Source organism: Myotis daubentonii, chromosome 4 (genome assembly GCF_963259705.1).
Source record: "Myotis daubentonii chromosome 4, mMyoDau2.1, whole genome shotgun sequence".
Lineage (NCBI taxonomy): Eukaryota > Metazoa > Chordata > Mammalia > Chiroptera > Vespertilionidae > Myotis > Myotis daubentonii.
The window spans coordinates 27801060-27816553 of NC_081843.1; the positions used below are offsets into that span (position 1 = coordinate 27801060).

The 15494-nt window shown below is 42.8% G+C and overlaps 1 protein-coding gene across 4 annotated transcripts in view; it reads right to left on the reverse strand.

The window, feature by feature from the left end:
* TMC7 (transmembrane channel like 7) overlaps window positions 1-15494 on the reverse strand; it is a 53685-nt gene that overhangs the window by 14641 nt on the left and 23550 nt on the right. For all 4 annotated transcript variants that reach the window (XM_059693306.1, XM_059693305.1, XM_059693308.1 and 1 more), the window contains 7 exons: window positions 15256-15338; window positions 10016-10161; window positions 6249-6396; window positions 5147-5320; window positions 3937-4094; window positions 1228-1345; window positions 844-941 (listed from right to left, as the gene is read on the reverse strand). In XM_059693306.1, the coding sequence (XP_059549289.1) occupies window positions 844-941; window positions 1228-1345; window positions 3937-4094; window positions 5147-5320; window positions 6249-6396; window positions 10016-10161; window positions 15256-15338 (925 nt within the window). The remainder of the gene's footprint in view (window positions 1-843; window positions 942-1227; window positions 1346-3936; window positions 4095-5146; window positions 5321-6248; window positions 6397-10015; window positions 10162-15255; window positions 15339-15494) is intronic.

Below are 15494 nucleotides of genomic sequence, written 5' to 3' on the forward strand. Positions count from 1 at the left end.
ATTAACATTGATCGGCTGCCTCATGCACACACCCTGCTAGAGATTGAACCCACAACCAGTGCATGTGCCCTGGCCAGGAATCGGACAGATGACTTCTTGGTGCATGGGTAGACACTCAACCACTGAGCCATACCAGCACACAAGGACAGTGTCTTTTTTAATGTTTATTTTAAGGGCTTGCTGGACTTCTGACATGCTCACAGAATTTGTACATCTGGGTAAAAAAGTCTTAAGTGAACAGTGTTTCACTTAAGGCTCAAGGAGATGCTGAGAACAATTTAAAAAGTGACAGAATAGTAATGATAATCATAATGGTGATAGTTAATGTTTTGCTGAGTTTCGAAGCATGGAGTGTTCTTAGTACTTTTCTCTGCATTTTCTCATTTAACCCTCACAGTGGTGCTGTGAGGTGGGCACTGCTACTCCCCCATTTCACAGGTGGGAAAATACACCCAGACCTTCCTTAAATTGCCTGCCCAAGGTCACACAACTAGCAAGTGGCAGTGCTGGACCTTGAACCCAGATCAGGAAATGGGGTGTCCACTGAGGCCTGGAGGGTCTTCCCGGACAGGGCTGTGGCTGTGCTAATGGCAGGAAGTCATCCCCATGGAAACCTCATGAAAAACAGACATTTCCACTCCTCACACTGCTTTTTGGGGGAACCTAATGGACCATGGGGTTGATGGCCGGGAGCTGTGTGAAAGTCACGGCAGGGTTGTCAGTGGTTTCCCGGGACTGTGAGCTCACCCAGCGCTTTATGGAGGGCAGCTGTGAGAGGATCCTCCAGTAGGGGCAGGGGTGGGAGGAGTGGGGTAGTAAAGGGGGGGAACCCCTCACACTTACTTTCTGGGAAAATCCACAAAAAGGGTCACAGCCAAGATGATGATGAAGTCGAATATCATCAGCTTGTACATTTCCTGCCCAACTTGGGTCTCCCAGCACTAAAACCAAAGACGGGGAGAGACCATGAGACCCGACTCAGGCCAGAGAAAGCCAGGTTCTCAGACTCCTCCCAACGCCCATCCTTGTCCCCGATCCTGTTGCCTCTGGAGCCTGTCAGCTGGTGCTCCTCTGAGCTCCGGCACAAACTGGTTTTCAAGCCCTTAGGAGTGAGAAAGCGGATCAACTGGAATTCAAGCCCATGACCTCCAGATTCTTCTCTCGACCTTGAGACTGTTTCTCCAAAATGACCCACTCAGCGGGACGCGCCCGTTCCCCCCGCCTCACCGGGTAGAGTTTCTGGTTGTAGCCACAGAGCTCACACGAGTAGTTATCACAGGATGTAATCTTGGAGCCCAGGGTGAACACCAGCACACAGATGGTCGCCAGCCGCATGAAGACGCACCTGCAGGAAGAGAGGAAGAGACGGAAGGGGAGAGGAGGCCCTGGGGCAGGCTGGGCCCTTGAACGAGGGCGAGGGGGCAGAGAAGCTGCCTTTCTTAGAAGCAAACTCACAAATGGGTAGAGTTTCCGTTTGGGATGATGAGCAAGTTTTGGAAACGGGTAGTGGTGATGGTGGCTCAACACTTAATGCCACTGAGTTGTACACTTAAAAATGGCAAATTTTGCCCACCCGGTGTGGCTAAGTGGTTGAGCGTTGACCCATGAACCAGGTCGCGGTTGGATTCCCGGTCAGAGCACATGCCCAGGTTGTGGGCTCGATCCCCAGTAGGGGGAGTGCAGGAAGCAACCCATCAGTGATTCTCTCCCATCGATGTTTTTATCTCTACCTCTCCCTTCCTCTCTGAAATAAATAAAAACATGTTTTAAAAATGGAAGATTTTATGCTAATATAATACAACAATTTTTTAAATGGCAGGAAAAAAGATAAGAAAACTGAGACCTCCTGAATCTATGATGTTTTAGCCATATTATAGAACATTGTACATTTCTGGGGGGAAAAAAAGAAAATACTAATTGAATCTTATAAGCATCAGCTTTGAGAGATGTCTGATATATTGAAAAATGAATAAAGCATATTGCAGAGTTTCATACAGATACGAATCTACTTTTTTTTTTTTTAATGTGGATGTTGGCATGAGCAGATCAGGGCTGCCTGGGGAAGCTGGATTCAATAAAGGAGGGCAGAGAGTACTACTGTTTTTTTTAAAGATGCTTTCTATTATGTGGTTTGTAATTTTTTTTATGCCATTAAACAGTGGGTGGTAGAAAAAAGCAAGTCCACCCATTGGCTCACTCTTCCCAGTGGGCAGCGTGCCGCCTGACACTACGTGCCTGGTGGTGAAATGAGAACCCAGAGTCACTGAGGAGTTTCCATAACGAAAAACTGAAGCAGAATATAATGAAAAGTTTGAACCTACCCAGTAGTTTACCATGACTATGGTACAGAAAAACAAACATACCATGAAAAAACAATGCACTAAATGCTGCCTACAGGGCATTCTACAGGACAAATGCACCAGTTTCCCCCATAAATCAATAGTATAGCACAAGGGGAAGGAGAATTCTTTAAAGAATAGAAGGAGCATACAATTCTATAATATATCATCTGTACATTATAGTGTGTGTTCACCACCCCAAGTCAAGTCCCCTTCCATCACCACTTATCTCCCCCATACCCTCTCCTACCTCCCCCCCCCGCTTCCTTTCCCTTTGGTAATCACCTTGTTGTTCAAACCAGGGCCCCACCCTACGCCCCGGTTTGAACAAACCAATCATACAAAGCCATCTGCAATTCCATCAGGGAACTGACAGTTTTATTAGGGGTCATGATGGTTATATACATGTTTTTAAATCCTTGTCACTTAAAAGATATACCAAGGTGTTTACAGGTGAAATGACATGTCGCCTGAGATCTGGGGGGCAGGGGGGATGAAACAAGACTGACAATATGTTGATAATGGAAACTAAGTGACAGGCGCATGGGGGGGGGGTCATTATACCATTTGTTCTGTTTAAAATTTTCCAAAATAAGAATATTTTTTAAAAATATGCAAATGGTCCTGGTTGGGTGGCTCAGTTGGTTGGAGCATCGTCCTGTACACCAAAAGTTTGCGGGTTTGATTCCCAGTCAGGGCACATACCTAGATTTCGGGTTCAATCCCTATGTATGGGAGGCAGCTGATCAATGTTTTCCTTTCACCTCTCTCTCTCTCTCTCTCAAATCAATAAAAACATATTCTTGGGTGAGGTAAAAAGAAAAAAAAAGATGCAAATGTAATGAGGCATTTGAGAAGCAGCAAAAAATGCTCACATCACATGGTCCCCACCTGGTCCTCTCTAACTCATTTGTGTTAACTTCCTGCGCCCTGCTTCATACCTGTCATTATTTTAAAAATGAGACTGAATATTTATTTAAAGTGAGAAGAGGTATTTCAACAACTTACAGAAACTCAACGGTAGCACACACTGTGGGTGACCTGGCCACGTTTTCTCAGCACTCACTATTCCAACAAATGCTTCAAGTTCCTCCGGCAAGGACTTGTAACTCTCTACCCAAAGCCCACCCATGGAGGTAGTGGGTGGAAGTGTGGGGAGTTAATGCCTCTGGGAGCCAGCCACCCTTAGGCAGTAGAGGCAGAGTATCTGGTTTGGTTGGAGAACTGAGCCCCAGTAACCAGCAGCAGTAACCTGCCCAATAACACACCATTTATCAGCTGCCTTTCCTTCTCTCTCACTTCCTTACCCCCCTCGGCATTTCTAACATCTTCAGAGCAACATCTCCTCATAGGGCCCCACCCTAAGCCCTCAGATGTCGATGCGCCAAAACATGAACCAAAAATATAATACTGATGAGTAGACTCTTAAATCAAAGAGATTTCACTGACTGCAAACTCTGATTCATTCCTGGGAGTTGTCTGAACATTGAAGAGGATTCTTGGCTTAGCAGGAAAATGTGTCGCCATTGATTAGCAATGTCTGCCAGAGGCAAGGGATGGGGCAAGTGGTGATCTGAGTGGCATGTCTAGACATTACCTAAGGATTGTCAGTCTGATCTCAAAGCCTGGGGAATAATCCTCATAGTGGATGATCCTGGCGAAGATCACTGGGGTGATAAAATTGGCCAGAGTGATCACAATAGAAGGCAGGTACAATATCAAGAGGTTCTCTCCAAAAATCATCTTGTCAATTTCCTATGAAGATAACAAAACTGGTCAGGAGAATAATACGGAAAGTTGCATCACAGATGAATTGATCTTAAAAGAACTCAACTTACATGTATTAGGCCGTACACTTTCAACTTACACAGTGTTGTATGTCGATTATACTTCAATAAAACTGGGGGAAAACCTCAACTATACATGTTCATTAGCAAACAAAACAAAATAAAACATACATTGTCATTCAACAAGGCCTTTAAACATAAGCCATTCTCCTTCCTTGGGTGTTCAAATACAGGAAACATGATCTAGCACATACTAGAAGAAAAATGAGCTCTACTGGATTTGCTTAGGTGAGATGTAAGAAAAACAATCCATATTTCTGTATCAATGGGCAATGTATTTTCAAGGTTGTAATAATTACTTATAATAGCCATTCTTTCCTTCTTTAATTATAATAGACTATTTAGCCACATACAGTATAGGCCTATCCAGGATAAAACTACATTTCCCAGCCTCCCTTGTAGCTAGGTACAGCTACCTGACCAAAAGGATGTAAGTGGAACTTTTAAGTGCAACCTCAGGTCACGACCTTAAAAGGGAAGGGGTGTGCCCTTCTCATCTCCTTCCCATTGGCTATATGGTAAGCTATCAAATACCATACAGAAGGGGGCCACACTCTAAGGGTGACAGAGCCACAGGCTGGAAAGCATCTGGGCCCCTGATGATTGATTTATGAAGCAGAGCCACTAGACCAAATTGAGTTTTTAAAACCACTGTTATTTTAGGTAAACTGAGGCCCCTACTAATAAGTAGAGGAGTTGGGGGTTAAATCAGGCAATCCAGCTGGATTTAAATATTGTGAGTCCCAGGGAGAGTAGTGCCACAAATATTCAATCTTGGATGATTTTCTTTCTATTAGAAGTGGAAATTGGTCACCTCTGATTTCTGGTTCTCTGTCATATCAGCCAGATGACTGACATGTAAAACAAATGATGGTGGTGTCTGCCTCATAGGTTTACAAGGCACTTAGCTTAATGTCCCAACCAGTGTAAAAGCTAACTTAACTTTCAAGGAGTCCTTACTTTTTTCATGTGTTCTTGTGAGAATATAGTTGCTCTATAGATTGCATAAAAGCATGCCGCTAAAACAGCCAGAACAATACAGTTCAAAAACAGCCTCAAAGAGTAAATCCGTATCGTTTCTTCAGAGGTCCTTTCTGCTATTTTCTGCCGTATTCGTTCTTCCTCCAGATCTGCCTGAGGAGCAAAGGAGACTCATTTGTGAGCATGGGGGTAAAGGGACACTCAGGGGTGGAACCTCTGGTTTTATCTTCAGACCCTATCCCTCTTTAAGACTTTCCTTAAATATTCATCTTTCCCAGGATACCTTCCCAGATAAAGCCCAACTAGTTTTTGTGTTTAAAGGCCAAAGTCAAGGTAGAACCTTCTATTTAAGATAGCAATTAAGACTGCAATAACTGGGAAAACAGAACTATTAACTTATTCATGATATTACTTATATGTTATACGCATTATTTCTTGAAACAATATGTAAGGTGGGCATGTTTGTTTGTTGGGTTTGTTTTTTTTTTTTAACTAAACCTGGCCTCTGCTTTTAATAAAATTCAGTCTGTTCATATTTAGTATAACAAATAACACATGTGATTTTATTTCTTCCATCTTACTTTATTAAACTTTGATACAATTGTTTCCTTCTCTGTTTGAGGAGGGAGGTAGGTTTGATCACAATGCTATTTATTACTCCTATCCTTATTGAGAAATTCTCCTACTTTTTCATATTCACTCCACTCTACCTTATCATCGTAGCATTCCATCTTTTGTCCTATTTTTCCTGGTATAAGTGATGTTTATGACGGGTTCTCACGAGATAACAGGGTGGCAAGGGGAGGAGGAAAGGTACCACTTCCTTCCACTCACTGTCCAGTCCCCACTTCCCTTCCCAGCCCTAGTTTACAAGCTCAATTCCAGGAGGGACAAGGGTAGAAGGAGATCAACCCCAGGAAGCTGTTCTCTGCTAAAAGCTCTTGAAAATTACAAAGTGCTTGCTAAGTACTGGAGAAGCCTGGGCCCCACCTAGCTCCTCTGCAAGCCGCAAACCGCCTCCCAAGGCACCACCTTGCTGGGTAAGCAGCCACCAAGAAAGAGAAAGCCCAGCAGCACTCACTCGGAGCTCGTACCGCAGGCTGCTGTGCTTGAGGTTCGCCATGCTTTGGTTGGTGATGCAGAAGTCCCAGCCAGCAAAGATCTTGTTGCAGTAACTCTGGAAGTGCTCCTCACTCCGGATCAGGTTGACTTTGAACCCTTCCACCGACCTGACCCAAAAACACGATTATGCTTCTTATGAGAACAACAAGATAACAAGCCCATGGATTGACTTTGTCTAGACTAAAACAGTTACACGTGGCGGCATTTCCCACCCATTTTGACACTGTCACGTTCTGGACCATCCTAAATATATGTGGCAGCGAACCAGGCATCTCCTGGATGAAAATAACTTCCTGTCATCCACATGACAGCTCTTCTCACAGCTGGAATAAAAGCCAAACTCTAACACAGCCTATATGATCCTGCACGATACCATCTTCCTTCCCATATGGCCACTCTGTTGACACCACACTGGCTTTTTTTCCTTTTCATGAACCCACACACCTCGGCTCCTGCCCCAGGGCCTTTGCACTTGCAGTCCCTGCTGCCCTCTTCTGGGACAGTTTTCCCCCTGCCACTCCCTATGGCTGCCTCCTTCTCATCTTTTAGGTTTTAGCTCAAATAACCCCTCCCTGGGTTCCCCACCACCCCACCTAAAGCTGTGACTCTCACTTTAAATTAGTCTCTTTCATTTCCTTCACAGCAATGAACCTACTCTGCAATTATCTTACTTATCTGTTTACTGCTTCTAGTCCCTGACCCTGATTAAATTTTAAATTCCTTGAGGGCAGATACCCTGGCTGCCTTGCCACCTTGATATCCAAAATGCCTGGACCATAACGTGGCCACTATCCAATTGATGGATAAATGAATGAATAGATTATTTTAAATAGTAAATGAATCCAATATTTAGTCAGCACCTGTTCCCATCAGGTGCAATTCTTGCATGCTTCATAACTGTTATTCATTCAAATGCTTTCATGGGGGGGAAAAAACACTTGATGACACAGATATATTAAATGTCACACACTGTAGATGAAACGGGGTGTTTTTAGGATTTGCCAGTGAGTTGTGAAGACAATAAAAAGTGAAAGGAATTATAAAGCTCAGTCATTCTGCCAAAGTTCATAGCAAAGGATGTTAATCAGAACCATCCGGGTGTTTTTCCAAAATGCAGGCTCCCAGGTGGGGTCACACTCTGGTATTTTCCATCAGGAGCTCTCAGGGTGGGCGGGCTCAGAAATGTGTTATTTTATAAAACTCCATGGTGATGCTGAGGTACCACCGCAGGTGAAAATCTGATTTAACCCAAACCTACATTTGACAGATGAGAAAGCCAAGGTCTGGAGGAGAGAAAACTATTTCCCTAGAACAGTGGTTCTCAACCTTCTGGCCCTTTAAATACAGTTCCTCCTGTTGTGGTGACCCTCAACCATAAAATTATTTTCGTGGCTACTTCATAACTGTAATGTTGCTACTGTTATGAATCGTAATGTAAATATCGGATATGCAGGATGGTCTTAGGCGACCCCTGTGAAAGGGTTGTTCGACCGCCAAAGGGGTTGCGACCCACAGGTTGAGAACCACTGCCCTAGAATCAGTTAGTGGCAGAAATGGGGCCAATTTGATGATGATGATGATTTTAATTTAATAAATGTGTCAGGCCCACATTTATTAAATTAGGTTCTTTACATGCCTTGTTTCTGCGAATCCTCCCAACAACCAGGTGTCTACGTTTCACAGAGGAAGAAAATGAGTTTAAAGAGGTGAAGTGACCTTCGAACCTCAGTCTCTGAACCCCAAAGTCCACACTCTTTGCCACCCTACCACTTCTTCCTCCAGGGGTGGGCCTCTCCCCATTACAGCACACCCAGCCCTCCCTCCTGGCTGCCCCAGGGAGCAATCAAGACCCAGACATGAGGAGCTTGAGCAAAATCTGGAGATGGAGTCACTATTTGGCTAATAAACTTACTTCTTTTTCAGGGCCCCTTCCAAGGCCCTGGAAGCACCTCTAGCAATGTGTTCATCTGGTCCTGTTCCTTTTTATATTTTACTAGAGGCCCGGTGCACAAAATTCATGCACGGGTAGGGTCCCTAGGCCTGGCTGACGATCAGAGCCGATCGGGGCCTTCCGGCTGCCCGCCGGGGCCTTCCTTCGTTCCATGCCACTCCCTGATGGTCAGTGCACGTCATAGCAAGCGATCGAACTTCCGGTCTCCTAGTCGAACTCCCGAGGGGATACTTTGCATATTAACCTTTTATATATATAGACACTTCAAACAAGATATTTTCGTCTCCTTTGTCTTAAAGAAGACTCCTCCAAATCGTCTAAACTGCAGGTCTGTAAAACTTGATCTGCCCTGCCACCACTGCCAAGCAGCAAAGCCAGAACCGGAGTCAACCAACATTTCTTTACAAGAATCTCTCTGTCCCTCCAAATGAGCCACTGCTCCTTCTTGTCCATACGCTGCCCATTTGGGTTGGGGAATGGACACACGCCAGGCAATTTTCATCTCATAGCTTCTGCCTCAGGTTATGAGTGCCCAGCTGGGCTCTGGTGCTGGTGTGGTGGTGAACCTGAGGCTCCCTGGAGGGAAACTCGGTCCCAGCATCTTGGTCTCTTCTACACCTGTGTTAAGGAGCTTCACAGCCCCCTGGCTTGTAGCACTGTTCACACTCTCACATGGACAATGAAGTGGGTAAGAGAGGTGCCCATCATGATCCTGTCTGCCAAGCAACCCCTTGGGGCAGAGACAGAAAGCTGCCCATCAGAAATTTGTGGTTCCCCTTCCACAGTATAGTGTCAGTGCCAGGGATAACATTTCCTAGCCTCCCTTGCAGCTATAGTCAATGGAAAGTGAGTGATGAGTATCACTTCAGGCCTAGCCCATAAACACCTCCCATGGGATACTCCTCCATGGCTGTTCTCCCTTCCAGCTCTCAACGGGAACTTCAATGCTGACAATGGCTGAACTTTGGCCCACTTGAGTCCCACAGTGACTAAGAAGACGTCTACCACACTAACCTGTGTCCCACTCAGAACTTTATGTAAGAAAGGTATACAACGTCTATTGTGTTTGGGCCATTGTACTTTTGGGGGAAGTTATTCGTTAACAGAGTAATTAATATTCCTCACTTTTCTTTTCCTGTAAATTGACACTAAACCACGTGTCTACTGGGGGAAATGCCAGGTTCTCCTGTGATCCTAATCCACTGGCCACGGCTGAAGGGTCAGGGTTGGGTACCTGAATGAAGCAGAGCCAACAAATCTCTTTAAAGGATTTCTGAACCCGTGACCCAGAGAGGCCACATAAGGGAACTGCCACCAGGAGAATCAGACATGAAGGAGCTCTTGCTTTGGGATATTTCGAAGTCACACCTGTATCCTTGTCCCTCCTGTAATTACTTTCCTCCCTTCCTTGGTTCTCTGAGCCACTCAACTGTCCTTTGCCCCAGTTAGTCAGACGTGGGTTTCTGCCATTTGAAATCTGTGAGAGACGTGGTTAATATACACACCAGATTGAAGATAAGGTTGGGGACATGGCATTGGCACATGTGTGCAATAATGACTGAGTGACGATCTGCAGGCTGCTCCTCCAGCTCTCAAATCCTCCTCCACTGCCTTCACATCTCCACAGTCTCCAGAACACATAAATATTTCCCCCGCAAAGCCCACCTCTGGACTCTGCTCATCCTCTGGGCAATGCCTCCCAGGGTCCGTGGCCTCCAATAAACTCCAGCCATCAGGGTAATTCAAAGAGAACACAATGATAAGGTAAACTTTACCTTTTCACTATCCAAAGAAGGCTCAGGGCCAGGTAGGCAATTGTGCTTAACAAATAAGCCAGAGGCAAATCATAGGTGAAATTCTGAAATTTCACTCCGTCAATGGTGTAGTGTCCATAAAAGAGGCAGGTCTCTTCCAAGAAACCCTAAAATAAAGTCACATGCATGAGGTCAGGCTAGTAAGTTCACTGCACGAAACCAGTCTCTATCTCAAGAACTCACATTTCAGTGTCATTTCTCATCCCTGAATTCCCAGATTCTGAAACCATCCCAGGGATATCAGGGTTGCTTAATGTTTGGGGAATAGAGCATGGATAAAACCTGAGCATTAAAAATACACAGGTCTGGGATCCAAATATGAAATTTTAAAAAAACCAACAATTCCATGTGCAGTAATAGCAAAAAAAAACACAAAAAACTTAAGAATAGATTTAACACTGGAAATGTATATTCTTAAAGCTATAAAACATTGTTTAAAAATTAAAGAAGATCTAAATTAATGGAAAAACATCCCATGTTTGTGGATCAGGAAATCAATGGTAATACGCCCCAATTGATCTATAAATTCAACACATCCCTATCAGAATCCCAGATGGCTTCTTTGTAGAAAATTACAAACTAATCCTAAAGTTCATATAGAATTGAAAGGGATCCAGAATAGCCAAAACAATATTGAAGAAAAAAAAAAAGAACAAAGTTGGAGGACTCACACATTCCAATTTCAAAATTTGTTGCAAAAACAACAGTAATCAAGACAGTGAGGTAATAACATAAGAATAGAATATAAATCAATGAAAAAGAGTTGAATTCAAAATTAAGCCTATACATTTATGGTACATTGGTTTTTGATATGGGAAAAGAACAGTCTTGTCAAGAAATGATGCTGAGACAACTGAATAAACACATGCAAGAAAATATATATAAACCATATATAAAAGCTAACTTAAAATGGATAAAAGACCTAAATGGAAGAGTCAAAATTATAAAACTCTTACGAGAAAAAAATAGAGGGCTAGCCCAGCCAGTGTGGCTCCATGGTTGAGCGTTGAACTATGAAACCAGGAGGTCACGGTTCAATTCCTGGTCAGGACACATGCCCGGGTTGCGGGCTCAGTCCCAAGTAGAGTGTGTGCAGGAGGCAGCCGATCAATGATTCTCTCATCATGGATGTTTCTATCTCTCTCTCCCTCTCCCTTCCTCTCTGAAATCAATAAAAAATATTTTTAAAAATAGAGGGCTAAATCTTCATGACCTTGGATTTGGCAATGGATTCTTAGCTATGACACCAAAAGAAAGAAGAGCAATAATGAAAAAAATAAATTGGACTTTATCAGAATTTAAACTTTTGTGTTTCAAAGGACACTATCAAGAAAGTGAAAAGACAATTCAGAGAATAGGAAAAAATACTTGTAAACTACATATTTGATAAGGTGCTTGTATCTAGAATATATAAAGAACTCATAACTCAACAATAAAAAGATATATAATCCAATAAAACATGGAAAGAGGTCCTGCCGGGGTGGCTCATTTGGTTGGAGCATCATCCCATTCACCAAAAGATTCGGTTTTGGTCCCACGTCAAGGTACATATAAGAATCAACCAACGAAAATATAAATAAGTGGAACAACAAATTGATGTTTCTCTCTCTCCCTTCCTTTCTCTCTCTGAAAGTTTAATAAAAAAATAAATAAATAAACACAAAGACATTACACTTCACACAAACCAGGGTGGCTATATAAAAAGTCAGGTAATAGCAAGTGTTGACAAGGGTTGGACATCAGAACACTCATAAAGTGCTGGTGAGAATATAAAATGGTGCAGCCACTTTGGAAAAGTCTGGCATTTCCTCAAAAAGTTAAAGATAGGGTTACCATTTGACCCAGTGATTCCACTCTTAAGTATATTCTCCCCAAGAAGTGAAAACATATCTCCACACAAAAACTCACACATGAATGTTCATCGCAGCATTATTCATAATAGCCAAAAGGTGGAAACAACCCAAATGTCCATCATGAATGAATAAACAAAATATGATATTTCCATACAATGGAATCTTATTTGGCCATAACAAGGGATGAAAAACTGATAGCTGCTACAACATAGATGAACCTTAAAAACATGTCATGTGAAAGAAACCAGAGACAAAAGACCACATATGATTTCATTCATATGAAATGTCCAAAGTAAGTATTTCATAGAGACACAAATCATTAATAAAATAGGTTAACGATTGCTTAGGTCTAATAGCAGGGAGTGGGAAGTGATAGCCAAAGGGTATGAAATTTCTTTTCTAGGTGATGAACTATTCTAAAATTTATTGTAGCAATGACTGCCTAACTCAGTGAATACACTAACAACCACTGAATTGAACATTTTCAATGGGTGAACTGCATGATAGGTAAATTACACCTCAATAAAGATATGAACAAAAAGACAATAATAATAAAGTGACCTCTGAAACTATAGCACAGAACAGTCCCTGACTTCTTACGGAAAGAATAACTGACCACCTCCACTTCCTCGTTGGATGGCAAGGAGATTCCAGGAGAGTGAGAAGAGGACATACACAAAAGCAGTATAGGTAACACAGAGGTGTTCACCACGGCACTGTTTATAAAGAAGGGAAAAGGAGGCAACCTGAATGTCCAGGGCAGGGGCCTGGCTAGACTGTGGAAAATCCGTACTCCAAATAGTAAGCAAGACCTTGTTAGTGCCCGAGAAAAGGCACGAAGGCTATGAACCACGGTGTTCAAGGTTCGGTGACCTACAGGAGGGGTCCTGTCACGCTTTACTCTATAAATTCTGTTCTTTATGACAACCATGTATTCTTATAGTAAGTAAAATTTTTAACAGAAAAAAAAATGTAGCCGAAACCGGTTTGGCTCAGTGGATAGAGCGTCGGCCTGCGGACTGAAGGGTCCCGGGTTCGATTCCGGTCAAGGGCCTGTACCTGGGTTGCGGGCACATCCCCAGTAGGAGATGTGCAGGAGGCAGCTGATCGATGTTTCTCTCTCATCGATGTTTCTAACTCTCTATCTCTCTCCCTTCCTCTCTGTAAAAAAATCAATAAAATATATTTTAAAAAATGTAGAAACAGAAGACTCCATCTTCTTAATAACTCTCCCAAGGCAGGGCACACAGGCCGGAAAAACTTGCCCAACGGCATGAAACCTGTTTATATTTCCCTGGGGTTGATATCAGGGTTATCATTAATCCTCCCCCCAAATTATGTAACATTACGGGGTAAAGGTTCATGGGCCAGGAAAATAATTTGTCTGATTTTATAATGAGCTTGGCTTAACTGTTTTCAACAAAGACAAACCACTCTTGGATCTCTCTAGCTCTAGGGGCAATTTAAACTTAAATTTTTAATAAAATTAAAATTCAGTCTCTTGGTCACACTAGCCACATCTCAAGTGCTCAAGAGTTACTGGCTATCAGAGTTTACAGCACAGTTCCAGAACATTCTTATCACTGTAGAATATGTTTTTGGACATGCCTGTTCTTTGCCATGCATACTTTATTGAACACTGGTAATCAGGTGCATCTAAGTTTCCTATAGAATATTTCCTAAAAGGCCCTGGCCAGGTGGCTCAGTTGGTTGGAGCGACATCCGTACACCAAAAAAAGGGTTGCAGGTTTAAATCCAGGTCAGGGTGCATACAGGAGACAAGCAATTGATAGTTCTTTTTTTTAAAATATATTTTATTGATTTTTTACAGAGAAGAAAGGAGAGAGAGAGAGTTAGAAACATCGATGAGAGAGAAACATCGATCAGCTGCCTCCTGCACATCTCCTACTGGGGATATGCCCGCAACCCAGGTACATGCCCTTGACCGGAATCGAACCTGGGACCTTTCAGTCCGCAGGCCGGCACTCTATCCACTGAGCCAAACCGGTTTCAGCACAATTGATAGTTGTTACTCACATTCATTTCTCTCTCTCTCTCTCTCTCTCTCTCTCTCTCTCTCTCTCTCTCTCTCTCTCTTCTCTTAAGCAAGGATTTAAAAACCAGTTTCCTATAAGGAAGAAGATTATGATGTGTGGAAATCTACAGATTTCTCTTTTGGGATGTAATCTACAGAAATGGGGTTAACAGCAGTTCTGGGATTTGATCCTACTTTGCTTTCACTAGCTGGGTGAACTTGGGCGAATCACTGAACTTCTTTTCTCCTTGCACAGTGGACATTTCAACACCCACCTGATAATTCCTCTCAGCTATTTTGAGAAATACATCAGAGACGTAAAAAGCACTTTTTCAGAATTAAACACAATGGACAAATTCAATACTTTCTATTTATCTATTCCAAAAAGTGGAAGTTCAATGCAGTATTTTAATACCAATACCTTCCAGAAATGTATTTTCATAAATATCGAACAAAGTGGTTCTTAATGAGGGGCAATTTGTCCCCCAGGAAATATTTAGCAGTGTCTGGAGACATTTTTGGTTGTCACACCTTGTGGAACTGCTACTGGCATCTAGTGGGTGGGGACCAGGGATGCTGCTAACACCCTAGGGTGCACAGGACAGGCCCCAGGGGCAAAGAATTATCGGGCCTGAGATGTCAACAGTGCTGAGTTGAGAAACCCTGATCTAGAGGGCAGATGGCCACTTTACATAGCTCACACCCACACGCAAAAAATGAAAGCTCACAAAATACCATTTTTTAGAGGAATGTTAAAAAGCCCTTTTGAAACTACTATAAGAAGAATGAGATTAATTCCACTTTAGAGAAGGGTGTGTTAACCTGGGATTAGTAGACTTTTAATAGATTTCAGGAAATGTGTATGTAGGCTCACACGTCTGGGCATGTGTGTGCACTTGTGCAACACGCACGTCTGTGTGCGTCATGTCTGCAGAGAAGAGCCACAGCTTTCCTCCAGGTGATCTAGAACACCCACATCTTATAGGTTTTCCATGTCAGAGAAATTAAGTAATTCTGCCCGGGTTTATTTCCACTGACTTTTCTGTGGAGGAACTCAGCATTTTGTTGCCGTTCAATCTGAAGGTGGCGGGGCTAGGAAAAGAACAATGGCCGACAGTGACAAGGCATAGTTCCTGCATATTCTAGCAGGCAGGGGGTGGGCGAACATTATCCTTGTAGATGCGATCACTGCAAATCCTGTTCCTTTTATTGGTACTTGTGCCAACACTGACGACATTCAGGAAACTGATGTTTAAATTAACCTATTTTCAGGATCTTAAGGGCTGAAATACAGAATTATGTTAAATACTTACAGTGCCGGAGAGCAAGTCTATGATATAAGTGTAAAAATAGATGAGTCCAGAACTACTTATTGGATATACTGTGCATTGAATATCTGTAAAAAAAAAAAAAAAACAACACAAAAAACCAAGGTCAGTGGAAATAGCTTTACAGTCTCTATAACTTGTCTATCACCCTTTGTAGAGACATGAACATACGAGTATGTATACACATTTAGATGTCATTATATATTGGTATATTTGTGTAGGGA